The following is a 25631-nucleotide window of genomic DNA, read 5'->3' as shown; positions in this document are numbered from 1 at the left end:
TTCGTTATTGCGTTTATTTCCTGCGGCCGACACTTAACTAACCGCTTATTATTTTCTGTATTAAATATAGAAATACAAATATTATTATTCGGCTTATTATATTATATAATAATATAAAAATATAATAATATATTGTATAACACATTAATTACATCTAATTATATTGTTGAAATCCAACAGTTGTCTTGGTGGTTTGGTCCAGCCTGCGTAGTGCTGCGCAGTACGTGGTCCTCGATGTATGCCCTGCCACGCCCACTCCTCTCTCAGTGGTTTGGTCCAACATGCGCAGCGCTGCGCAGTATGTGGTCCTCGAGCTGCGCCCCGACCCGCCCACTCCAGCCCTGCCCCGCCAACTCGGACAGAAAGCTTCCGGTCTCCCAGGACCTGTCTCAACCCTCCCTGGGGATAGACAGTAAGTCCTGCAGGTCTCCCCTGCTCCACCCTCCCCTCACTGAGTCACCAGACGGATCTGAACGGGTGAGGGTCATTCATGGTTTTATATCTGCGTGTTTGGGAATTATTTTATAGCGTGTTGCTGTTAGCTTAGCAGGGAGAGTTAGCCAGGGTTGCCAGATTGGGCCGGATTTCCTACCCAATCTGGCAACCCGGCCGAGCGACTGGCTGTTGGAGCTTCAGGACCAGCATGTGTTTTAAAGTCCTCCCTCACCTATCGACTACAAGCAGTCCGAACCAAGGGACTTAACTCACATATCTGTTAAAAGGAGCAAAGTTTAGGGTAAAATCTGTACAATTTGTTTCTGATTTCTTGGTCGTTTGAATAGACTGCGTAGTAGGTTGCGTCGCGGATTTTCACTGTGTTTATTCTGTCTTTATTATAGAAAAATTAGTCAGAGAATCATTGTCCTTCTCTTCTATTTTGACCTATTTTTTGACTTATCTTATTTACTTTCTGGTATTGTGGCTGGCGAGGCCTACGATTTTTTATTCTTGTGTACTTGTACAATAAGTTGTCATTAAAGTGATTCTGATTCTGTAGTTCTTCAGTTCCGGGCTCCTGAAGCGAGGACCGAGGCGTGGGTGTGACGACCCCCCCCCCTCCCCCCGGGTAAGCCCCATGAGGAGTGAGGAGGAGGAGACCCCCTAGTGCCTTCAGCGGACCCCCTAGTGCCTTCAGCGGACCCCCTAGTGCCTTCAGCGGCCCTGGTGAAGACTCCTCCACCAAAAGGCTGTCTGACCATGTCCGAGGGCGAGCCGAAGACCGCCGCACCCGCGAGGGGCCACAAGGTGGACCCCAAGGCCCCCGGCGCCCTGCAACACCAGCAGGTGCCGGGCGTGACCCCCATGTCCCCCCCAGTGTCCGCCAGGGCCCCGCCCGCCACCACGGCCACGGAGGACGAGGACGAGAGCGAGGACGAGTCAGAGATCCTGGAGGAGAGTCCCTGCGGTCGCTGGCAGAAGCGCAGGGAGGAGGTGAGGGGGCCAGGGGAACGTTAGGGGGCTTATCTGGGGGGGGGGGGGTGAGAGGTTTTAGTTGCGACACATTTTTACAAACACCTTTGTGTCTTTCTCGCCACCCTTTGGCAGGCGTGAAGAAAGACTAACAGTCGAGATATAGACTTGTGCAATAGACGAGAATCACACACTGCAAAACCTGTTCGGTATCGGTGAACGAAAGTTGCATTATTTCAAGATCTAATCACTGACTATTCTGCACACGTTACTTTTTAGAGGAGCCAGTTGACGTGTATTAACTAGAATTGAAACCAGTTGAGATGTTTTAAATAGAAGTGAAGTTGTCAGAATTCTAACGCAGGCAGAAATATAATTAAATGCAAAGTTAGTCCTCAAACGTGTATCTTAGTTCCCAAGGCTTAACAAGGGCTTGATACTCGCTGGTCCTCAGTTGCTTTGGAACTATAACCACCATTACATGTTGTCAATCCCCAGTGGTTAACATCTGCTTCATCTCATGCAGATCAGAGAAGGCTGTCTTATGTAATATTATTAATTAGTCTTGATCTGTTTTTCTTCATTATTGAAGAAATTAAGCACTTTTTATCTAATTATATGTTTTTTTTTCAGTCTAGTCATTTCATGTGCTGGTTTGATTCAATCAAAGCAGGATGAGAACGACTGGACTAGTAAACAAAAGAGGAAGGGAGGTAACATGGAGGTCAAAACATGAGGAGATCCTCAGGGACTCTCTTTGGGGAAATGCTGACCTTTATAAAATGAGGGGAGGAAAGGATTCAAGGACCAGCTAATTTAAACATCATTAGCTAATGTTTCAATTGAGAAACTCGTATTAATCATCCTAGACTGTACAAGTATTGTTTCTTTCCTGTATTCATTGGCTAGGTTGATGTACACATGTAATTAATTCTAGATGTTTTCTAGAATTAATGACAGATATTTGTTAAGCGTATACATGTGTATATACTGTGTATATACTATGTAGAAGAGTTGAGTAGGATTAAAAAGAGTAGTGAAATAACTTTCACTCTTTTCACTCACAACATTTTGACATATTTGTTAGATATTAATTTATCAGAGTAGTTAAACAGCCAGGCAACAACAACATACAATAAAAAAGAAGAAAATGTATGTTGAGATGAAATGGATCAAATTGTATGTAGATATTTAAAATGCATTGTTCCATTGACGTCGGCCTGGTGCCTCCGTGTGACGTAGGTGAATCAGCGCAATGTTCCAGGAATAGATGCTGCCTACTTGGCCATGGACACAGAGGAGGGGGTGGAGGTGGTGTGGAACGAAGTCATGTTCTCTGAGAGGAAGAACTTCAAACTGCAGGAGGTACGGACGGACACTCACACACCGAGACCAGGTCATCTCTGGAGACATCCTGTTGAAGAACTGAAATCACATTGCACATGTTACCCATGCTGCTGACAATGGATGTTGTCTGTATTGGCTACAATGTTAAAACTGTAGGCATACTGAAAGATGTAAACATTAAACCTGAAGATAATTTCTTACCGCTATGGAGACGTGATTCACTAAGAAAATAGAAGGTTTAAGAGGACGTTGGTGAAGAAGCATGCTATTGTTTCAGTGGCTGAAGAGGTACAGTGGGACAACCAGAAGGTTGCTAGTTTGATCACCGGTTCCTCCTCGCTGAGTTTCAAAGTGTCCCTGATAAAGGCACCTCACCCTCACTGCTCCTGACCAGCTGGCTGTCGCCCTGTATGATTGACACCGCCGTTGGTGTGTGAATGTGTGTATGAACGGGTGAATGTGAGGCAATATTGTAAAGCACTTCGAGTGGCCACTGGTTAGAAAAGCTCTATATAAATCCAGTCCGTCTACCATTTTTGTTGTGCAAGAAGACAGATAAATATAAATACCTTCAGACAATGGGGCTACAGTGAAATTAATGGGGATTATATTGGGATTATTCAGGCGTTTTAGCAGTGCTCTTTGCATATTAGGCAGATTTGAAGGAATGCTATAATAAGATTCCTACTAATCAGTCATAGACTGAACACATAAACATGAGAAAGGGCAGCTGTTTCCGCTGCCTAATGTGTATTTATTAAAGGTTGTGTGAACAGAACCTGTGTCTCAATAGACAGGAATAGGTCTGTATTTCTATAACAAGCGAGCGTAGTGTATAGTCCAATATCTTTGGATTCACAACCACACAGGCCAGTGCATTCCACTGAAGGATAAAGCTGCCTGCTGTTTTCTTCCACACAAATGGAGACCAATTGAGAAGTGTTAAGTTATCTCCTTTTAGATTTCTCTCTTTCCACAGTGATAAGAGGATACAATGGACTTGTGTATCTGTCCATGAAACAAACAAGACTCTGGTTTCTGAGGTTGTTGTTTCAGAGCAGTTATCAACAAGGTCACGGCCTTGGAAGTCATCAGTTGTTGGTGTGGGTGTTGCTGGGATGGACGAGGTGTTAGGACTGTGCAGCTGTGTGGGAAATCTCAGCATAGGATGTATATTTACACTTTTCTCTCTGAGTCACCTCTGTGTGTGTGTGTGTGTGTGTGGGGTTGGTTTCCTATAGGAGAAGGTGAACGCAGTGTTTGATAACCTGATCCAGCTGGAGCACCTCAACATCGTCAAGTTCCATAAATACTGGGCCGACCTCAAGGAGAACCGCGCACGGGTGAGAGAAAGACACACACACGCACTAGATCTTACACACTAGGACACACACACACACAGACACACACTCTAGTCCAAACGTGGTGGTGGAGGATTCAGGGGGACAGCCGGCCTCCTGCTGGCTTCATGTTGTTCCCGGTTCCTCATGGTTTATTGTGCTGGCTTCATGTTGTTCCCGGTTCCTCATGGTTTATTGTGCTGGCTTCATGTTGTTCCCGGTTCCTCATGGTTTATTGTGCTTCCTCCAGGTGATCTTCATCACAGAGTACATGTCCTCTGGAAGCCTGAAGCAGTTCCTCAAGAAAACCAAGAAAAATCACAAGACTATGAATGAAAAGGTAACATGTGGCAGCAGAACAAGCACGGTTGTGATGTCCAAAGCATCTTAAGTGTCCTTGCAATGACACTAGAATATGGATTATGTGTCACGAGGTACCTAGGTAGGACAGTGTCGTTTTAGATGGACAGAACATTCCCATTGGGTCGTCTGTTGTTCGTAAATAGACGGTGATGTCATGATGGCTCGTGTGTGCTTCTGATTGGATAGGCCTGGAAGAGATGGTGCACTCAGATCCTCTCAGCGCTCAGGTCAGTATGAGGAACTTAATCTGGCCTAGTATTTATTGTTATGTAAAAGCAGGAGAGGGAGTGCTGTTGTACTGAATATCAGCACGGCTGTGACGACCTCTCATGTGATATTCCTTTTGTACAACGGTTTTAAAAGCACCATTTATTAGTTGACAGTAATAACAGATTATGATTTGTTAGTCTTTTTAATGATTTATTTGGCTCGGCAAACACAAATAGATCCGCAACTGGACCGGGACGGAACTGTTGCTAAGCAACACATAAACACTAGCTTGCCATTCTGTATAGGTCTACACCAGGCCTTTTCAACTAGCGGCCCGTGGGCCGAATACGGCCCATCTTATTTTTTTTCTGGCCCGCAAGAGGTTGCCTGCAGACCTTAAAAAAAGGTTTTTTTTTAGGAAGATTGTTGCCTGCAAATCAGGTTTGCGTGTGTAATACACGGTGTAATATTAATCATATTACACTGTGTATTACCCACGCGGGCCGTGACTTTTACCATGAGGCCATAGTCCCCATTAGCGTCAAAAGTGAGGGTATTCTCTCAGGATTCTGAAGAGAATCTTTTTTTTTTACCCGGAGACAGCGCAGAGAAATAATCTGATTGGATAAGGGCTCTAATATATATATTATCGCGCTGGAGGCAACACAACTGAAGGAAAAACAAATAAATACGTATTTAGACTTATGTGAACAACCTTATTAAAATATTTTATAAAAATAAAAAGAATGTATTCTGAAAGAATTCTATAAAGAATTCTACGGCAACAGGATTACATCCGCTCTGTCTGCTCACCTGCCATTGGCTCAGTAAAGGTCACATTGCAATGCTTGCGGACCACGGAGAAACTCACTTTAGCTAGGCTAACGACAGATCCAAGATGTCTCTTTCCAAGCCAAAAAAAAGGAAGGTTGATGGTGAAAATCGCCAATTCAAAAGCGAATGGACTGAAAAATATTTATTTACTTTGCTATCCGCCACAAGTAGTAAACCGGTGTGTTTAGTGTGCAACGAAGCCATTTCCGTGATTAAGGAATAAAACGTGAAGAGGCACTACCACTCAAATCACGGCTTGTTTGCTGCCAGTTATCCCGCGGGCTCGGAGGAACGGGGAAAGAAATTACAGGGGCGGCAAGCATCGTTTGAACGGAGATTCAACACTTTGAATCTCGAACTGCAGGGGCGGGGAAAGTCGATCGCTGATCTGGTTGAGAGACTTTGTGGCTTCAAGACCAAGCTATCGCTCTTCAAAACAGACCTGATCACAAAAAAAACTGCTGCACTTCCCACAACTCTGTGCATTCATGAGCACGTCGCCACGGGGAGAAATAACCCCGGTCATGACGGACTGCATCACAAAATTGACAGAGAACTTCATTGAGAGATTCCAAGGCTTCAGTATTCCCATTGAGGTATTGCAGTTTGCTCGTGACCGATTTTCAATCAAGCCTGATGCAGACTTCTGTGAAAAGTAAAAGAGGTATTATCCTGTATTGATGAAAGCCTATTTCAGATGGAACTGAAATAGTTTTAAAGCAGTCTTGCTCTGCTTTAAAACAGCACTTGCAGTCTGAGGGTGTAGCCGACTTTTGGTGTAACCATGTTGGCCAGTATCAGTACCCCACAATCAGGAAAGTGGCATCACTTATTCTGACAATGTTTGGCTCAACCTATACTTGTGAGTCTAGCTTTTCTCATATGAATAGCATCAAATCAAGGGCACGTTGCTCCATGACCAATGAGAAGCTGCATGAGTGTCTCAGGATTGGCCTACAACGTATGAACCAAACTATGCTGAAATAGCAAAATCAAGGCAGTGCAATTCCTCTCACTGAATATAACTGGATCAAAATGTCTCATATGTACAGTAGTTCTGTTTTGTGATGATTCCAACAACATAGTTGAATCATAAAAATGTGTCAAATATAGTTATTTTTATTATAAATGTGTCAAAAAATATGTTTGAATAAAAATTGCTATTAAAAATGTGTCCAAAATATGTAAGATCAAGAATTGTTATAATGATGCAATTAAAAGTGAAAAAGAAAGGAATGCGTCTTACAAGTTTATTCCATTTAGCAGTACTATTAAGTTAACACTACTTTAAGTACGATTTATTTGTAGCGATTAATTGACTTTATAAGTTTTGTATGTGTGGCCCATGAACCACCGGCGGTTTTCCTTTTTGGCCCACTTGTTAAGGGGGTTGATATGTCCTGGTCTACACGTTACGTTACGTTCCCTTCGTCCTCTTCCGACGACCGTTCGTAATTCAACTAAAATATTATGTCTTGAAATATGTTCATCTTTGCGGTGCAAGGTTTGTCGCGATCTAAGCTAAATACAGGCCCGTCGCGAGAAGGCAAGCAAACCAAGCAGCTGCTTGGGGCCCCGAGCTGGCCTGGGGCCCCAAGACAACGACTGGTTATGAATAAAATGGAACGACAAACTGTGTGAGCGCCCCTTTGATTGTCAATGCAGTAAAGTGCACTGACGCCGTCATCGGGATCCCCCTCGAGGGGGCCCCTCTCTGTCGCTGACAGCGGCCAGCCAGACAGGTTTGTGATCTCTGCTGCCGGCAAAATACAAAACCTTGGCAGTCATTAAGCGGAATTATGAATCAGGAAGCCATCAAAGAAAGAAGAGAAAGGAAGAGGATAAGAAAAAACAAGATAGTGGTAAGTGATCAATTACACTGGATAAAATAGCTCTACTTGTCTTGTACAAATGGTGTAAATTCGCAGCTGGTAGGCTGGCAAAAAGAAAATTATGTTAGCATAGCTACCTGCCTGACGGCCAATGCTGCGTGTAACAACAGTTCAATTTTTTTTTTTTTCAAACGGATCGAATATGGTTACATACTTCATACGTGTCATTGAACGATAGTTCATATCTTGGGTGAACTGAAGGTACTTTATTACTGCCTGATTAACGTTACCGTGAACTCGTGCATTCTGGTGCCTGTGAACGGGACGCTAGCTTAGTTAAACTTCGTTCAATATGGGGGTTATTTGTTTATCAACACAGCGGATAAGCGTGCAGAACGCCGTGTTGTTTGACAGGTTGCCATGGTAATCTCCGTGTGGTTAATTTGAAGTTGCGGTGAGTTCAGCTCAGTGGCGTCACTAGGCTGTTTTATTCGGGGCTAAAGCCCCGGATCTAATTTGATTAGCCCCGAATCTTATTTGTTAAAAAAATATATATATATATATATATTTTTTTTTTATATTTTGATCCATGCAGAGCCTGTGCCATATCCGCACGTCGCACATTCTCCCATTTGTTAGGACTCTTGCGTAGTTTACTGCTAGGAATTTCTGTTCTACTGCTCAAGATTTTAAGCCATGAATTGATGAACTTGCATTGAAGAAAATATGTCAGTTTTCTGTGGGCTGTAAGTAGGCCAATCTATGAGGCTAAATAGCATGCCAATATTGATGACTGACTAAGGATGAATGCTAACATGATTTGTTTCTAACTTTTGCCTTAAGTTATAATTTAGCTAACTAGCTAGCTGCCCACCCTTCCAATGGTGGCTGTCATTTCATTACCAATGTTAAGTGTCATAAATAGTTAACACTGGTGCTGAGTCATGATTCCTAAAAAGGAAATACCCAAAACATGTGATATGTTTTCAATTTGCAGAAAGTTTTGAAAAATCCAGGATGCCTGAGAGCCTTACTGCATTATATTCCATAATAGTTGTTTCTTTAGGAACCTGAATGTTGTCTTTTCCTTCACAGAAAAAAAAATATTTCCACCATAAAATGATGCAGAAAAGGCACTGATAGATGAATAAGAATCCACCAGAATGCAGGAAATTAAATGTTTGACAAATCTATAATTTGTCCCGGAAAATGCTGAAATGAACCTAGCCTATATGACCCTGTACGCAGGTTGTATGCAATATATTCATAGATATGTTGTCTTTACTTTTTGGATTAAAAAGAAGGCATGTCAGTAAACTCCGTGTCGGCCCTTAGTGTGATTATCATTTCATCATAGAGTGGCCCTTTGTGAAAATGAGTTTGACACCCCTGATATAGGTAATGTAAGGTCTGTCTCACTTGTATTCATTTTACTCTGAAATAATTTGAATGGAACTTTAGATGTCTGGGGATAAGCAGCAGTCAGGTAGCAAAGCTATAATTACCTGCCTATTTGGTTTATTGAGGGAAAGCATGAAAATAAATGTGCATGCACAATAAAGTATACAACAAAATTTACCGCGCTCGCACTGTCCTATTCCCTCTTTGGCTAAGCCCCGGATGCTTCAGAAACCTAGAAACGCCCCTGGTTCAGCTTACTGTTATATTAAACTGTAGTCAGAAAAAGCGGTTATATGCTATATAGACCCTATAGTATCTGTCGTATAAAGGCTGGGACGAATTTCAAATTATAAATATTTACACTTTATGTTGAAAGTATCGCAATTCCCATTGAAACGAATGGAGCGGTGATTATTTTTCAAAATGAGAGCTGTTAAATTGTGGAAAATGAATTCAACTGTAATCAGACAAAGCGGGTAAATGCTTTAGAACCTATAGTATCTGTGGTATAAAGGCTGAGAATTTCGAATTATAAATATGTACAATCGATAACGTTAGCTCTCTGGCTCATACCTCAGCGGACTAGAATACCTCATTGCTTGTTGGCTGGAAACGGAAAAGGGGGCTGTTTACGTTTGGTTGTAGTCTTTTCACTCGGTTCTCCGTCTCAACAGTAGGGCTAGAACCGAGCAAAAAGACTACAACCAAACGTGAACGCCACCCCTTTACGTTTCCGGCCAACAAGCAATGAGTCTTCCAACAGAAATCAATGGGATCTACAAAATGAGCTAAATGTGCAATAAAACACGATAGAAACTGTATTTCGTTACGATACTTGATTCAACCACTCTATTTCATCCTAGACAAACCACAAAGCAGGCTCAATGTTCAAAATACCGGAAAATATTAATAGCTCACAGCAACATATTGAAAAAAAGAACTAATGAACTAGTTCATTTTTTGGAACTGTGAACTTAGTTCAAAATGTTGAATTATGAACGTTTAACTGAACTAGTTCATTTTAAAATTTGTGAACTGAACTTTGAACTAGTTCACGTAGAAAGTGAACTTTACCAACACTGTCCAGAATCACTGTTTATCGTATTTAATGACATGACATTGCTATAGCTTTGTAATAGGTTTTGATAAAAGCGGCATAGTATCTCTGCTATACTAACTATTCCACCGTGATGATCTATTTACCAAATGGGGGTTAGGAAAATCACACGATAATTTCCGTCCATCAAAGCAGACTGGAATATTCATGTCTAGTTGTATTCATGCACGCTGTTTACTGTTTTTAAAGCACCAGGTGCCTCTGTCTAATTCTCAAACAGCAGAATGCTTAAATGCTATGTGAAGCTACAAGTAGGTCAATTTATAACATTGGCTTGGGATGCCAGTATATGCAACAGCAGTATTTGCACTGTCAACATTTTTTATTTATATAAAGCGTGGGTGAACTTAAACTGTATGGCTATGCTGTGGTTCCTGTAGGCATTGCGGCGGGGGGGGGGGGGGGTCTTTGCGGCTTGGGGACCCCAAATTCCTTGAAACGACCCTGGCTACATACAGACCATTAATAACATTAACGGTTATAAGAACACCTATAAAGCGGAGTGATGCATGTATAGTTAAAAGTCCCAATGCTGTTGTACTCCATCAGCACTCATGGAATGCCTCTTGTCCAAATGACTTCGTTGGAACTAACTGTTGTATAATATATAATATATATATATATTATCGTTTGCCTCATATAGCATAATTGCCTAAATGTCATATTGCATAAATGTCAGGTTTTCAGGAAACGCATAAGATGTTTTTATTTATAGTGTAAGAGTACATTTGACCAGTTGTGGCCTAGATAGATAGATAGATATAGCCAATGAGGGACAGTGAATCAGTAGTGTTAGGGGAGTAGTTATCACAAGAAGGCAGATATCACAATTTTGCCAAATTATGACTTTTATGCAATTTGTCATGAGGCTAACGAATATAACACAACAGATTGAATGTGATATTGGAGATTGGATTACACACGGGTAAAGCTCAGCCCTGCACTGTCTCAGTGGTGCGCAGGTGATAGTGTGATGATATAGTGTAGAGATAGTGTGATGATATAGTGTAGTGATAGAGGTTGATAGTGTGGTGATATAGTGTAGTGATAGTGTGATGATATAGTGTAGTGATAGTGTGATGATATAGTGTAGTGATAGTGTGATGATATAGTGTAGTGATAGTGTGATGATATAGTGTAGTGATAGTGTGATGATATAGTGTAGTGATAGTGTGTATAGTGATAGTGTGATGATATAGTGTGATGATATAGTGTAGTGATAGTGTGATGATATAGTGTGGTGATAGTGTAGTGATAGTGTGATGATATAGTGTGGTGATAGTGTGATGATATAGTGTAGTGATAGTGTGATGATATAGTGTAGAGATAGTGTGATGATATAGTGTAGTGATAGTGTGATGATATAGTGTAGTGATAGTGTGATGATATAGTGTAGAGATAGTGTGATGATATAGTGTAGTGATAGTGTGATGATATAGTGTAGTGATAGTGTGATGATATAGTGTAGTGATAGTGTGATGATATAGTGTAGTGATAGTGTGATGATATAGTGTAGTGATAGTGTGGTGATAGTGTGATGATATAGTGTAGTGATAGTGTGATGATATAGTGTAGTGATTGTGTGATGATATAGTGTAGTGATAGTGTGATGATATAGTGTAGTGATTGTGTGATTGTATAGTGTGGTGATAGTGTGATATAGTGATAGTGTGTTTAGTGATAGTGTGATGATATAGTGTGGTGATAGTGTGTATAGTGATAGTGTGTATAGTGATAGTGTGGTGATAGTGTAGTGATAGTTTGGTTATAGTGATAGTGTGGTGATAGTGTGTTTAGTGATAGTGTGGTGATAGTGTGGTGATAGTGTGGTGATGGTGTGGTGATAGTGTGATGATATAGTGTATAGTGATAGTGTGTGTGGTGATAGTGTAGTGATAGTTTGGTTATAGTGATAGTGTGGTGATAGTGTAGTGATAGTGTGCCTGCTCTTCCTTCCAGTTACCTCCACTCCTGCGAGCCGCCCATCATCCACGGGAACCTGACATGTGACACCATCTTCATCCAGCACAACGGCCTCATCAAGATCGGCTCAGGTAGGGAGCTGGGGTCAAACCCCACGGGGGAATCACACTGGACATAACTGGGACCAGGGGAATCACACTGGACATAACTGGGACCAGGGGAATCACACTGGACATAACTGGGACCAGCTGGGGATTCAGGGTGTTGCTGTGAACCAGGACACAACTCCCCGCCCCCATCTCACAACCGGGGGGTCAGGGTTTATAATTGGTAGTAACTATCCGTCATGTTGGTTCAAAGTATGCTGGTGGAATGTTATCCTCGCAATGTCACCATGGCTCGGTGGATTGTGATTCGGCTCGTGTATTCTGTTTACTTTACTTTACTTTATTTTACCAGGAGAGTCTTTTGAGATGAAAAGCCCTTTTCAGTAAAAGTGTCATGGCCAAGATAAAGCATAACAGCACGTCATGCACAGTTTTGGACAGACGATAAGACAATAAGCCTCACCCGAACAAGTTACAGGACCAGACATACTTAGTGAGAGAACAACAGTCGGATTCAAAGGGCTTCACCAGTCCGTTCTAAAAGCCTTTACAGGTTAGAGGCCGACTGTTGAGTCCTCAATGAATGCTTTTAAAACATTAAAGGGAACCGGATGAGCTCATCCTGAAACAGGCTCCAAATAGGAGCCACAGTAGCTCAAGGCATTCTCCCTCGGTCTATGCGTGTGTTCGGTGTCCGCTAAAAGGACACTGACCTGGTATCAAAGGGACAGGCCACCAGTATCCCCCCTAAGGAGATGGGTACGCTGGTTAGAGACCAGTTACAGACCAGTTATAAGCTGAGCCTCACCTGGCTAGGCGGGCAAGATTTAAAGTGCATGACTGTGTTACATAGGTCAAGAATACAAGAATAAATGCAATATTTCCTTATAGTTTAGTACTGATGCACAGATCCTTTGTCGTTGTATTATATTGTTTCTCCTCCTGAATGTGTCCCCCCCCCTCTTTAACCGTCCAGTGGCTCCAGACACCATCAACAACCACGTGAAGACATGCCGCGAGGAGCAGAAGAACCTGCACTTCTTCGCTCCAGAATATGGAGGTACAGATACATTTTCTCCAGAAACAGACAAAAAGATTGAACTAAGCTGTGACTTGTCACGTCACCACACACACACACACACACACACACACACACACACACACACACACACACACACACACACACACACACACACACACACACACACACACACACACACACACACACACACACACACACACACACACACACACACACACACACACACACCTGTAACCAGAAGGTTGCTAGTTGGATCGCCGGCTCCTCTGAGCGCCGAGGTGTCCCTGAACGAGAGACCTCACCCTAGCTGCTCCTGACGAGCTGGCTGTCGCCCTGCGTGGTCGACTCCGCCATCGGTGTGTGAACGTGTGCATGAACCGTCACTTTGGAAAAAAGCGTCTTCTAAACGCCCTAAATGTAAATCAGCAATCTGTCTAATGTTCCCTTTCTCATACTTTGAAACATCGCACACCGCCCTCCTCTCCACACGAAGTTCAGCGGTAACGTTTCCTAAATGCGTTCTTAAATGCGTGACGTCGTGTGGCTGTGATCTCCTGTGCCCCCCCCCACAGCGGTCAGCGACGTCACCACCGCCGTGGACATCTACTCCTTCGGCATGTGTGCCCTAGAGGTGAGGCGGAGGTGGTGGACCTTCTGAGCCATGAGGGGAAGAGGCCCTCTCCCCTTCCTTGACGTCCGTGTGCGTCTGGTGTGTGTCTGTAGATGGCGGTGTTGGAGATCCAAGGGAACGGGGAGTCGTACGTCTCCCCGGAGGCCATCGTTCACGCCATCCAGTCCCTGGAGGACCCCCTTCAGAGGGTGAGACCCTCCATCCAAATAGACTCACAATAAGACCATTCGTCAGAAGATGGAGAGACGACAGTATATCTCTGTCGGTACAGTAAGGATGTTCATAGAACATCCTTTGAAGTGCCGAGCACTAACAATCTCTAGGTGGTTACAATCACCCATTCCCCGTTTACAACAGATAGCTAGGACAAGATGCTACATAATGCTAAGAACTATTTTTATCAATTTTTTTTTTTTTCCACTATTTTTATGTGCAAGGACGTACAACGTACAATAAGTGAGTACATTAAGTACTAGGATGTACGATACACAATAAGTGCGTACATTAAGTACTAGGATGTACGATACACAATAAGTGCGTACATTAAGTACTAGGATGTACGATACACAATAAGTGAGTACATTAAGTACTAGGATGTACGATACACAATAAGTGCGTACATTAAGTACTAGGATGTACGATACACAATAAGTGAGTACATTAAGTACTAGGATGTACAATACACAATAAGTGCGTACATTAAGTACTAGGATGTACGATTCACAATAAGTGCGTACATTAAGTACTAGGATGTACGATACACAATAAGTGCGTACATTAAGTGCCAGGACGTACAACATACAACGAGTGTGTTCATTACTAGGCCCTCCCCCCCCCCCCCTCACCCTGCAGGAGTTCATCCAGAAGTGTCTGGAGGCGGACCCCAGCCGGAGGCCCACGGCCCGGGAGCTGCTCTTCAACCAGGCTCTGTTCGAGGTCCCGCTGCTCAAGCTGCTGGCGGCCCACTGCATCGTCAGCCACCAGCGTGAGTCCACTGGGCCCACTGGTTCACTCCCAGAGTCCCCCAGCCAGGGTCCGGGAGAGGAGGGGGAATAATGGCGTTACAGCGGCGTACCGGACCGTGTTGACAGTTGCATGAATCCTTTGCATGGCTGACCCCAGTGGTGATGGAACCCGTTACCCTGATGGGGTTCATGCCTCGCTCTGAACTACTGAGCTACACAGGAGGCGTTGGTCTGTGTGAGCTGGATGCTGTTTGTGTGTGTGTGTGTGTGTGTGTGTGTGTCTGTCTCAACCACTCTGCCGTGTCTTGCTGCTGCAGACATGATTGCTGAAAACGCCTTGGAAGAGATCACCAAGAACATGGATCCTAACCTAATCCTTGCAGAGAGTAGAGCAGGCGTCCAGCTCAAGTAAGAGACGGATCAGATAGTAGTGGTGGGGGTCAGATACTGAAGAACAATGTTGGGACCAAAGTCTGCATCGTAAAAGGTTTTGGTTAAATGTCGCTGATTAGCGTTTTGTTCTTCTTTCTGCTTAGACTCTCCCAGTTCCCGGCCTTGGAGCTGGATAAGTTCATGGAGGATGTGAGGTAAGAAGTAGAAGAATAGTGAAAACACTCATGAATCTTGAATCAACCATTCCAGATTTAGATCAGGATAAAGCATTTTTTATTCCCACACAGAAGAAGGTATAAAGTCCCAGTTTATTTCCAGCATGTGGTTGTCTTTCTCTTTATTGTGCTTCCTAATAACGTCACAACCTTTAGGTGCATGTTATTGCAATACATTATTCCAACACATGGGGGCACTGGTGGTGTATTGTCTTGTATGTTGGTCATGTATGTTATCTGTGTAACACATTCCTGTATGTTCTATTTCACGTAGGCTACGCCGTCTAAGCTTCGCCCACTGAAAAATTTAAACTATGCACCAATCAACTTGGGCACCGCCCACATTCCCACGGCAGCGTGTATATAAGGCGGCGCAAACCTCCGCCCATCCTACTTTTTCTTTCAGCGATTTGTACTGATCAATGGAAAACGAGGATATGACTTTCAACCTTAAGATGCCCGGTGGCAGCGGCGTGGGCGAGGCCACGGACCAACGGCCCTCTTCAGGGCCACTGGAGAGCCCTCATTGCGCCTCCTGTCCCGCCTCCCTGGCTCCGGGTGACGGACACCGGGCGTGTTTCAGGTGCCTCGGCGCTGAACACGCCACGGCTGCCTTGGTTGCCCGCGCCGCCTGCCGCGCGCTGCCTGAAGAGGGGCTCCCCTCCAGGCACCTCTTTTTCTCCCCGTCGGTGGTTCTCGCTGAGGCCATCGACATCTTCGGCTTATGGCCCGGAGGAGGCCGCAAGATGGCTGGCGGTTTCCCGCTTCTCCAGCGCCATCCTTCAGCTGGGCCAGCCGGTAGCCGTTTCGGCCGGCGGGCATATGGCGTGGGCCACCATGATCCAGAGGGCCATATGGCTCTCTCACACCGCGGTTCCAGAGCGAGAGTACATACTCCCTAAAGAGCAATATTCCTTTAGATGACCTCTTTCCCCCCCTCAGCCCGGTGGCTGTAGGGGACGGCGTGTTTACATAACCTCTGGTTCACCTGCTCCTAAGAAGCGGCGTCCCTTTGAGCTTCGTAGGCAGACTGGAGACTCATTACACGAGCCCGTGGATACGGACGCTTGTACTAGTTTCCCAGTTGCCCACCTAATCCCCTCTACCTCCCTTCTACAGTCTGTGGAAGGCGAGAAGACGGGTCTGCGCGCTGTGGTTACAGCCAGCGGACAACGCACTGCCATGAGAGCTACGGCTAGACGGCTCGTTGCCTGTTCAGCGGACACGAGCGCGGCGTCTAGACAGCTCGCTGTTTGTACAGCGACTAGCTCTGTGACGTCGACCACGCTCGCTGAGCCTCCTCCCTTTCATGGGATGCCCCCCTTGGTCCACACACTGTGTGGAGGCGGTAGGGGGCCGAGGAATACGGGTTATTCCCGGACAGCGTTCCTCAGCTGTCAGCTCGCCCTCTCTCCGACCGCTACGCGTGTTGGCTAGAGCGGTACGTTCTACCATCGTGGTTGGACAACACGTTGAGATGGGGTCATCCCATACAGTTCAAGCGCCGTCCCCCACCCTTTATGGGGTTGGTGGAGACCAGGCTACGGGGTCCGGCGGCAAGCACGGCTCTGGCAGCGGAGGTGGCCCGTCTCTTGGAGAAGGGGACCATCACTGTCGTTCCCCCCCACGAGTCACATCGAGGGTTTTACTCCCGCTACCATTGCGAGGTGGGAAGCGTGCTTGCGTTTCTACAGCACTTATTGGAGAAAGGTTTGGCTTAATCCACTATCAAGGTCTATGCGGCAGCTGTTTCGGCTGGCCATGCGGGCTGTGATGGTGGACCGATCTTCAGCCATCCACTGGTCAAGAGGTTCTTGATTGGGGCTAAACGGGTTAGGCCTGTTTCGTGTGTGCTTACACCACGCTGGGATCTCCCCACCGTGTTGCGCGGGTTGTCCAGGGACCCTTTCGAGCCTCTGTCTCAGGCCCCTTTGGATGCCCTGTCCTTTGCGGCGCTCTTATTGGCTTTGGTTTCTGCCAAGCGGGCCGGTGAGCTAACCGCTGTCAGCGTCTGTCAGCCCGAGCTGCTTGTTGCTAAACGAGGACAGCTCCTTTGCGCTGCTCAGACCTAATCCTGCGTTCCTCCCGAAGAACATTAATAGTTCTTTCCGGTCGAGAGATATTGTGCTTAAGGCTTTTCAACCCCCACTTCATTCGAGTGAGGCGCAGGCGGAGTTGCATCTCCTGTGCCCTGTGCGGGCCCTGGCTATGTACGTGAAACGCTCGGCCGCGTTCCGCTCCACGCAACAGTTGTTTGTGTGTTATAGCGATGCTAGCGGGGGCCGCGCTCTCTCGATACAGCGGTTTTCTCGCTGGATATGTGAGGGTGTTTGCTTAGCCTACGCTCGGCAAGGCTTAGCGCCACCGTTGGGCGTTATAGGTGCCATGACATGCTATTTTATAGATGCTTTAATATAGGTGTTAGTGGGCCACTAACACAGTATTCAAAGCTGAGCTGTAGCAGATGAGGAGCACCTTCAGCCACAGGTTCATGTTCCCCAGCTGCAAGACGGAGCGCTTCAGGTGCTCCTTTGTGCCGGCAGCCATTAGGCTGTTCAACAGTGCCTGATGTTTGTGTGTGTCTATGTGTTTGCATATGCATGTGTGTGTGTTTAGGTATGCGTATATATGTGTATGCATCACCCATCATGATGTTGGTTTAGTTTGTCTTGTTTTTTACCCTATTTTAACTATAAGCGTCTACTTATGCATTAGCACTTTGTATTTATTGTATTTATTGCATTGTAATTTTATCCTGTGTCCTTCCACTGCTGCTGGGCTGTTTTTGCAACAAACAAATTTCTCCTACGGCGGATTAATAAAGTTGGCTCTTATCTTATCTTAAAGACGTTCCCAAAATTCAGCCGTGGTGCAGTGTTACAGCCACTCCAAGCCAGTCGCACCTTGAGCTTCCCCCAAATGCGCTGTTTTGGTGTCTGTAGCTATAATGCAAATGAGGAGGAGCGAGGCGGGTCAAGGAGGAGGGTGGGGGTGTGGCCCTGAGCAGCTTGCAGCCACGGTACCATGCGCTCTGTTAACAGTGGATCTATCAATGGCGAGGCGCACACAGCCTTTAGCCGTGTTCTGTAACTATTCTAGAACCAACGGAGTCCTGGAGCTCTATATCTAAATAATATCATATTATACATTAGGGATGTACATTGGCACTGCCCTCACAATTCGATTCGATTACGATTCACCAGGTAACGATTCGATTAAATTCGATTCTACGGTGCATTGCGATTCATCAAAATTCTACTCCACACAATAAGGCAAATTTTTTCACCTTCCACTCCCAAACCTACTGCAATTAAATGCCAGGCTTTGTCCTTTCTGACATTGTCCTTTATAAAAAGGATGATATATTTCATAAATTATTTTATGTTTCTCCACTTCGACAATCAGTCTCTCGTCGTCCATGTTGCCGACCCTCTGATTGAGGGTGAGTCAGGGTGAGTCAGACGTGGCCAGCCAATCATGACTGGCGTAGCGATAAAGTGCTTTTAGGGACAGATCATTTGTGCTGGTGACAGCGCATATGGTGGGAGACCAACGGTGTGATAATTATTATTATTATATATTTTTGGGGATAAAATAAGAGCGATGACTACTGTCATGTCATCGCTCTTATTTTATCCCCAAAAACGCAGCTGATCGGACGCATCACACGATTCGGAGGCATGCATCACATTTAAGGATTTTAAAATCTGATTCTTATTCTTTTTTTTCAAGAATACATTCGGAAGAGAAGGGAGACTAGCGTTGCTCACGGGTTGGAATGAAAGGGAGACAAGGGGACAGAGTTGCCTGAGGAAGCGATGTCTGAGATGCAGAGACAGCTTTACGCTACCAGTGTCTGTCTCATACGGTGTGGAATGAGAGCTCGTGAAGGCACTATTGCGCAAGTACGCCTTCGTGCCTTCGCAATAGCATACTGCCCGAGAATGCAGTATCGCAGTCAAATCTGTCCCTGGGAAAAGTAACGTTGCGCTAGGGTTGCCGCGGTAGACGGTATTACCGGTGTTACCGTTGTTGAGGACAACACCGTGTTGCACACCGGCAACACCGTTTTTTGATTTGTTTTTTTTTCAGTAATAAAATACATTCAGTAGAAATTAATAATATAATTATAATTAAGAAAATAAAAAAATAATAATAATAGATAGATATAATAATAGATAGGCTACCTAATAAACCGTTGGAACGCACAAGACCAGTAACCATAGCAACGCCGTTAAACAAACCCCGCGAAGCCCAATCCCTACGAGAGCTCCCCGCACTACGGCCATCCGGAGGCGCACAGAGCTTTTGGCCGAGATATTATATATAAAATTATATTATACTATATAGAACGTTATAAGACGCTGTCACCGAGAATTGGCGCGCTGCCAGACGCTGTCACAGAGTGTGAGAGGAGAGTTGACGGAGAAGATGGCGGTTGACCTAGTTTCAAAGTTTATACCGTTTATACTCGGTAATACCCGGTGTGAAAATGTCCACACCGCGGCAACCCTTGTTGCGCCGAATTGAAAAAGGAAACCGCCACAATGAAATAGCGGTAATATTTCCACATTAATTGATAAAATAACGGGATGTGAAGGGGAGTTTGGCTGTTTCAGAAGGGGGATGATTTTGATCATTTTAATTCCAAAGGGCATCCCCCCCTCAACTACCTCAGTCTCCCTACCTCACGATTGCTTGAAAGATATACCCCACTACAGTTTCGTTGTGGAAATACAAGAGACGTCAAAGAACCGACAAGAAACACTTGCGTATATTTACCATTTATTTAGACATTGCTCTCTTCCACTTCCTGTCTGTGAGGAATGGGATCTACCCCCTGACCGCCTTCGGGGTGCCCGGCTCCCATCAGCCCCAGCAGGAAGTGGTCAAGTCACCCATCGCTACGCCCTCGGTCAAATCACCCACCCCCGAGCCCACCGAAATGGAGACACGCAAGGTGGGGCGGTTTATTACTTTCTCTCTTTATCCCCACACTTCCTATCAATTGGTGGTGATGTGTTTCCAAATGCACACGTTTGATTTTAGATGGTGTGATTAAAGACTATGAAAGTGGTTCAAATGGATGCTTTTGCACTTGTTTTTGCGTAACAAAGCTATTTCTCTGTTCCTGTAGGTTGTTCATATGCAGTGTAACATTGAGCCAATCGAAGAGGGAGCAAAACATCATGCAAGTCTCACACTCTCATCGCATCCTGCACATATTGGCCATCTGGTCTTGAATTATGCAACAGCCTACATTTATATTGATATATTCATGTATTTTTGTATTTATGTTTATTTGTATTGCCGCTTTTTTTCCTCCCTTGACAGTTGACATTACTGTTGAAACTGGAAGACAAATTGAATCGACATCTAAGCTGTGACTTGTTACCTAGTAAGAACACGCACGCACGTTAATTGGTTTTATTTTGATACTATTGGTTTGATTGTTTATAAGTTAAGCAAATGATATGCATGTTTGGGTAAATCTTACTGTTTGCATGCATTGCACACAAAAATCAATTTTTTAACGTCTCCGTCAGAGTGCGGGTTTGCCTTTTGTTCTTTTGGAACAAAGTCTGCCGAATCAGGATTGCTTTAAATCACTTTATTTGGTAATGTTTTTGACTAGTCTCTAGGAAGCAAAAAGAGGGGAATTGTATGAGCACGCGTGGAGATACACTAAGGCCTCTTGCCCACTACCTCTGTCCGTTGACTGATCCCCATTGACTTTGAATGGGGACGGACGCGCAATGCATTGTGGATCCGTGCGCTGAAGGCTCCGTCAAAAAAGTTGAAAAATGTCCAACTTTTTCGGCAGCGACGGATCCGTCATCCAATCAGAACACGTATGCAAATTTAAGCACTGTGACGCTACTCGGGCTCTGACGACCCTGGAAACCTCCCCCATCCGTCAGCCACGCCTCCCCAGTCCTTTGACGGACGGTACAGTGGGCACGAGACCTAATGCATGCCCACTGCACCGTCAGTCAAAGGACGTCTGAAGGCTTGGCTGACGGATGGGGGAACTCTCCGGGGTCGTCAGAGCCCGAGACATTGCACACATTTGCATACGCGATCTGATTGGACGACGGATCGACGGATTCAACTTTTTGACGGAGCCGAAGGATCCAACGGAGCGAACGGATCCACAGTGCATGGCGCGTCCGTCCCCATTCAAAGTCAATGGGGATCAGTCAACGGATGGAGGCAGTGGGCACGAGGCGTTAGTAGGGCATCTGAAGGATGCGTTACCTGGAGCCTTCTAGCCCCATGGGCTATGTGTTGTGACTTATCTACTGGGCAGACGTGGACAGCTCTGATTGGCTAAGCATGGTGTTGAACTCCCGCCCCCCTGGATACCCGTATGTGTCTTTATGCTGTCCCTTGCGGCCAGGCCAGGCCAATTTGGCCACTTGGGAGAGGTGTGCTGCTACGGTACGGGCCGCCACGGTACAGATGCTAATGAGCCGACACTCGCACACGCACGGCTACGCAACCTGAGCTGGATGACGTATAGTCCATGCGACGACCATGGACATAATAAAGGCGACGAGCCTTCTTTCCCATTAAACGGTAAACATGGCGTCAAGCGATGTTTACGCTTGTTTGCGTACTCAAAAAAATCAGCAGTGAGAGTGGGCTCTATCTGAGAACGGCTCCAAATAAGCAACAGACTCAGCCAAGTGTGAACTGTGTTCTCTGTGTTGTTGTCTATTGTTGTTAAAACTCTGACCGGCGGCAGACTTTATTATGGTCCATGCAGCGGACGCTTGGTGATGACGTGTTAGTTACGACGTGATTACGTATGTACAAGAGCCTACCGTGGCCAGGCCACAGTTGCGACGGCCACGGCCAGATGGCCTAGTGTGAGTGCACCCTCAGGCTCCGGATCCCTCCTTAGCATTGGAAAGATGCCTCTTTTAATTGGCAAGGGCATATGTGGCCTGTTGGTATGACTGTGTGAATTATGTTACAGGTTAGACTTCCTGGACAGCTATAGTATAACGCTACGGTTTGTGGCGCTTTTCATATTCAGCTTATTAAAACACTCATAATAGTTGCACAACAACATGGGGATACCCCTCATTCCTAGAACTCTCAGTCCAGACACATTTCTTCACATAGTGTTGGAATTCTATCTGAAACAATGGGCTCACTGGCCCTTTAAGAGGAGAAGGGAGAGAGAAAGGGAGAGTGAGTGTGTCTTGAGTGTCGTGCATGGTTTTTAAGGGTTGGGAGAATGCTGTGAACACACAGGGTATCCCTAACATTTTGTCACATGTCATTGTTGGTCGACATTGTTTGAGAAGCAAGGTCTTCATGTTACTGGAACCGACCTGAATGAGGAAGAGAAAGTCACACACTTTACATTCATTGGAGATGAACGGCCACTGTGCACGCACACACACACACACACACCCACACCCCCGGACACACACACACGCACGCACGCACGCGCACACACACACACCCGGAAATCCCCACACACACACACACACACACTCGCATATGAACATGCACGCGCGCAGTGCACGCACTCACACACCAAGCCACTCCTCCCGACACCTCTCTCACTCCCTGGGTGTTGGTGGAATGTAGAGTATTTTGACTTTGTGGAGAATGTGAAGCCGGTGGCTATCCCAACCAACAGCTGTCTCCCAGTGTGTGGAGATGAGCCATTCCCCCGGTGCATATACAGCGCAGCCTATGGCCTGCTCTCCCTCTCCCATCTGCCCTCCATCGGCTCCTCATCCCATATCTCTCCCGTCTCGTGCACACAGATTTGACTCGCATGTGTCACAGAATGACACACAATCCGCTCCCGCCCTGACCGGACACACCCTGGCCTCTCTGTGCCTTCCCCCAGCGCTCTTTATCAAACCCACTGATCACAGCTTAAAGTCCACAGTGTGGCCGCGCCCGTGTGCCAGCGCACCGCATGCTGAGACATTCACTCTCCCGGTCGGCTGCGGCATGTTGCAGAGCAAACGCATACAGTACATACTAGCGATGGATTCAGATCACTGGCTTCAAATTCTTGAAACACTTTCTCATGATTGTATAATAGGGCCTGACCGATTCATCGGCCTGCCGATTTAATCGGCCGATTATAGCCTTTTTGAAAATAATCGGCATCGGCCAAAAAGACACAGATTACAACCGTTTTTTTTTTTTTTTTTTTTTATGTTATTGCGCTTAGTATCCTGCAGATTGCGCTCCTACTCGCCTTGCTAACTAACAACTTTAGCTGGAGTAAAAAAGAGGAGATTGAATTTTACCGTAGAACATGAAAGCACGCTCGCTCAGGCAGCTGCGCGCTCACCTCACCAATGTACACAAGACTCGTTGTTTGAGCATGTTGTGCCTGTTTTTCTTAGGTCCCAGGCCATGTTAATTTGTTATACTGTAGACTCTAACGGTGAGACCATACTGCTCAGCACGCACGTGTTAGTCACTGCTCACGAGCGGAGCACATTGGGAGTTAGTTATTTATTTTACATTTTACATTACACTAATTTTTGACTGTAAATGTATTCTAAAACACTCAAAGGTTCTGCATTCAATTCACATATTCGTCAAAAGTGTTTAAAGTATATTTAAGGTATCAAAAACTATGTTTTATATGCTTTTTTTTTTTCTTTTCTTTTTTTTAATCGGCCGATTAAATCGTAATCGTAATTTTTCTCTGAAAATAATCGGAATCGGCACTCAAAAGTCAATATCGGTCGGGCCCTATTGTATAATAATTGCGATTTCAATTATGGATACTGGACAATTTATAGTATTTTAGTAGTGAATGCATGGAATATATTCATTAAAGTGCGTTTGTGTTTATATAGATGAAAATGTTCAAGAGCTGGCTGGAGAGTTGGTTCATCTGGGATTCATCTGTGAGGTGAGAGCTCTTTAAGATGCCTTTTCATAGCTTATGTATCGCGTGTCGGGGCGGGTGATTGGGCGGGATTGAGTGGGCTATTTCTGGACCCTGAGAGTTTGCAACATTTGATTAAGGCATCAAGTACGCATGCACGTACGTATGTACGTCATCATCTACTCCATATGTTCATGGGTCCTTCGCTGGTGCGTTCTCATCACCGTATCCTTGGTAACCACTCGGTCCTTGTCTCCCCCCCTAGGTGGACCAGAGCCGTCTCGTCTCCGTCCTCACCGAAGCCTTCACCAAGTTCTACAGTCGGAACGGCTCCCTCAACCCGGTCACCGTGTCCTCCTAGGAACCCCGCCTCCCCCTGGCTCTGTCGCCGTGGCGACGCTCTCATCCTCTGTGGCACTGCTTTTCCTTAACAACTCCAATCAATCAGGGCAATGAAGCATTCCTACTGGCCGGCCCGCGAGGCCACGAGGTGGCGACACTGTAAAACAATGTAAACTTTCTATCGGTAAGGGGCAGTACTACTTTTTAACGGGCGGAGGTAAAGCTCTCTGAAGCCATATGCAGCAGGGGGGGGGGGGGGAAGTCTCACAAGGATTCATGACTGTCAGACGCCGGGGGTTTGAAACAAATGTACTTTGAGTCGCCTAACTTACAGCAACTGATCTGCACAGCTCCCACTCCCCCCCCCCCCCCCCCCCCCCCCGAGAAGATGAACCAAAGAGGCCCCCAGCTTTAGTCCACAAGGCCGGTATTAACGTTGTGTTCAAGAGAACGCAGTCTGGCTGCAGACCCAGAGAGCAGACTCTTGCTGAGGCAGAGAGCCCACTGCGATAGCGTCTGGGGCTACCGGTTTACAGGTTAATATGTAATGCATGTTCAGCTTCCCACCGCCACTTTAAAAACACGGCCATAGACTCAGAACACGGCTAGACACAACCGTTTAGAATCGCAGAAGAACGCCTAAACCTCACCCATCTTTCGCAGATTCTGACTTGTATATCTGAGCTTCTGAGTTTCTGGGTTGGATGCTGTATGTGGTCTTCTGGTTTCTGGTGTTGGTCCCCACAGAGACCTGAATCACGTCTTGATTCAGGTCTCTGTGGGGACCCACACCTCCCTTCCCTCGAGCCCCACCAACCCTGCACTTGCTACTCCGACCCATCCACTCTGTTCTGTTTTGCACTGCCTTATCAAGGGGAAGGCCCGTTTACCGATTACCGCTCACCCCGTGCTCTCGCTCTCTGTACCTAGTTCTGCTTTCACAACTCCAAACTGCACGGCCTTTACTGTGGCCTTAACGTGATTGTATTCGACCTGGACAGAGGTTCATAGTTGTGATTCTGTTCGTTACATGGTCTTGTTTTTTGCAATATTGCCCTAGAAGTATTTAAGGGGAATTTTTTTCCGTGGAAACGTCCTCCTGTAGGTCTTTACCCAGGCGTGTTTTAAGGCGCAACACGGGGTGGGGGTGAGACACGTGGCGAGGGTGAGACACCTGGTGAGGGTGAGACAGGAGGCCATGTGTCAGTGTTACTGTCCACAGGTTTTACATGTGTGCCTTGCTCCTAGCGCTGTTCAGTGTGCTTCTGTTTGTTGTGGTCG

General features: G+C 45.7%; 1 protein-coding gene across 2 annotated transcripts; it reads left to right on the top strand.

The window, feature by feature from the left end:
* The first annotated feature begins 352 nt into the window (after positions 1-352).
* On the top strand, positions 353-24710 carry LOC130403228 (nuclear receptor-binding protein-like). 2 transcript variants are annotated; one of them, XM_056607478.1, is made up of 18 exons: positions 353-477; positions 998-1431; positions 2653-2775; positions 3999-4100; positions 4348-4437; positions 4647-4687; positions 11814-11908; positions 12861-12944; positions 13499-13557; positions 13650-13745; positions 14410-14542; positions 14840-14930; positions 15059-15109; positions 19955-20090; positions 20268-20321; positions 20465-20528; positions 23977-24032; positions 24274-24710. In XM_056607478.1, exons 2-18 carry the CDS (start codon positions 1198-1200, stop codon positions 24367-24369), a joined length of 1605 nt encoding a protein of 534 aa, XP_056463453.1. In that variant the 5' UTR covers positions 353-477; positions 998-1197; the 3' UTR covers positions 24370-24710. The 2 variants fall into 2 exon arrangements, with proteins under 2 accessions (XP_056463453.1, XP_056463454.1); XM_056607479.1 differs by lacking the exon at positions 353-477 and adding an exon at positions 519-736.
* The last annotated feature ends 921 nt before the right edge of the window (positions 24711-25631 follow it).

The sequence above is a fragment of the Gadus chalcogrammus genome, chromosome 14 (genome assembly GCF_026213295.1).
Source record: "Gadus chalcogrammus isolate NIFS_2021 chromosome 14, NIFS_Gcha_1.0, whole genome shotgun sequence".
Taxonomy (NCBI): Eukaryota; Metazoa; Chordata; class Actinopteri; order Gadiformes; family Gadidae; genus Gadus; species Gadus chalcogrammus.
The sequence above is the reverse complement of the archived record's forward strand: the minus strand, read 5'-3'. Positions and strand labels throughout refer to the sequence as shown.

Bases quoted from the DNA above. Each gene is read 5' to 3' on its own strand.
- LOC130403228 (XM_056607478.1), top strand. From the start codon at position 1,198: ATGTCCGAGGGCGAGCCGAAGACCGCCGCACCCGCGAGGGGCCACAAG. The intron at 2,776-3,998 runs GTACGGACGGAC...GGTTTCCTATAG, and splicing joins AGAACTTCAAACTGCAGGAG to GAGAAGGTGAACGCAGTGTT. The intron at 4,688-11,813 runs GTCAGTATGAGG...TCTTCCTTCCAG, and splicing joins CAGATCCTCTCAGCGCTCAG to TTACCTCCACTCCTGCGAGC.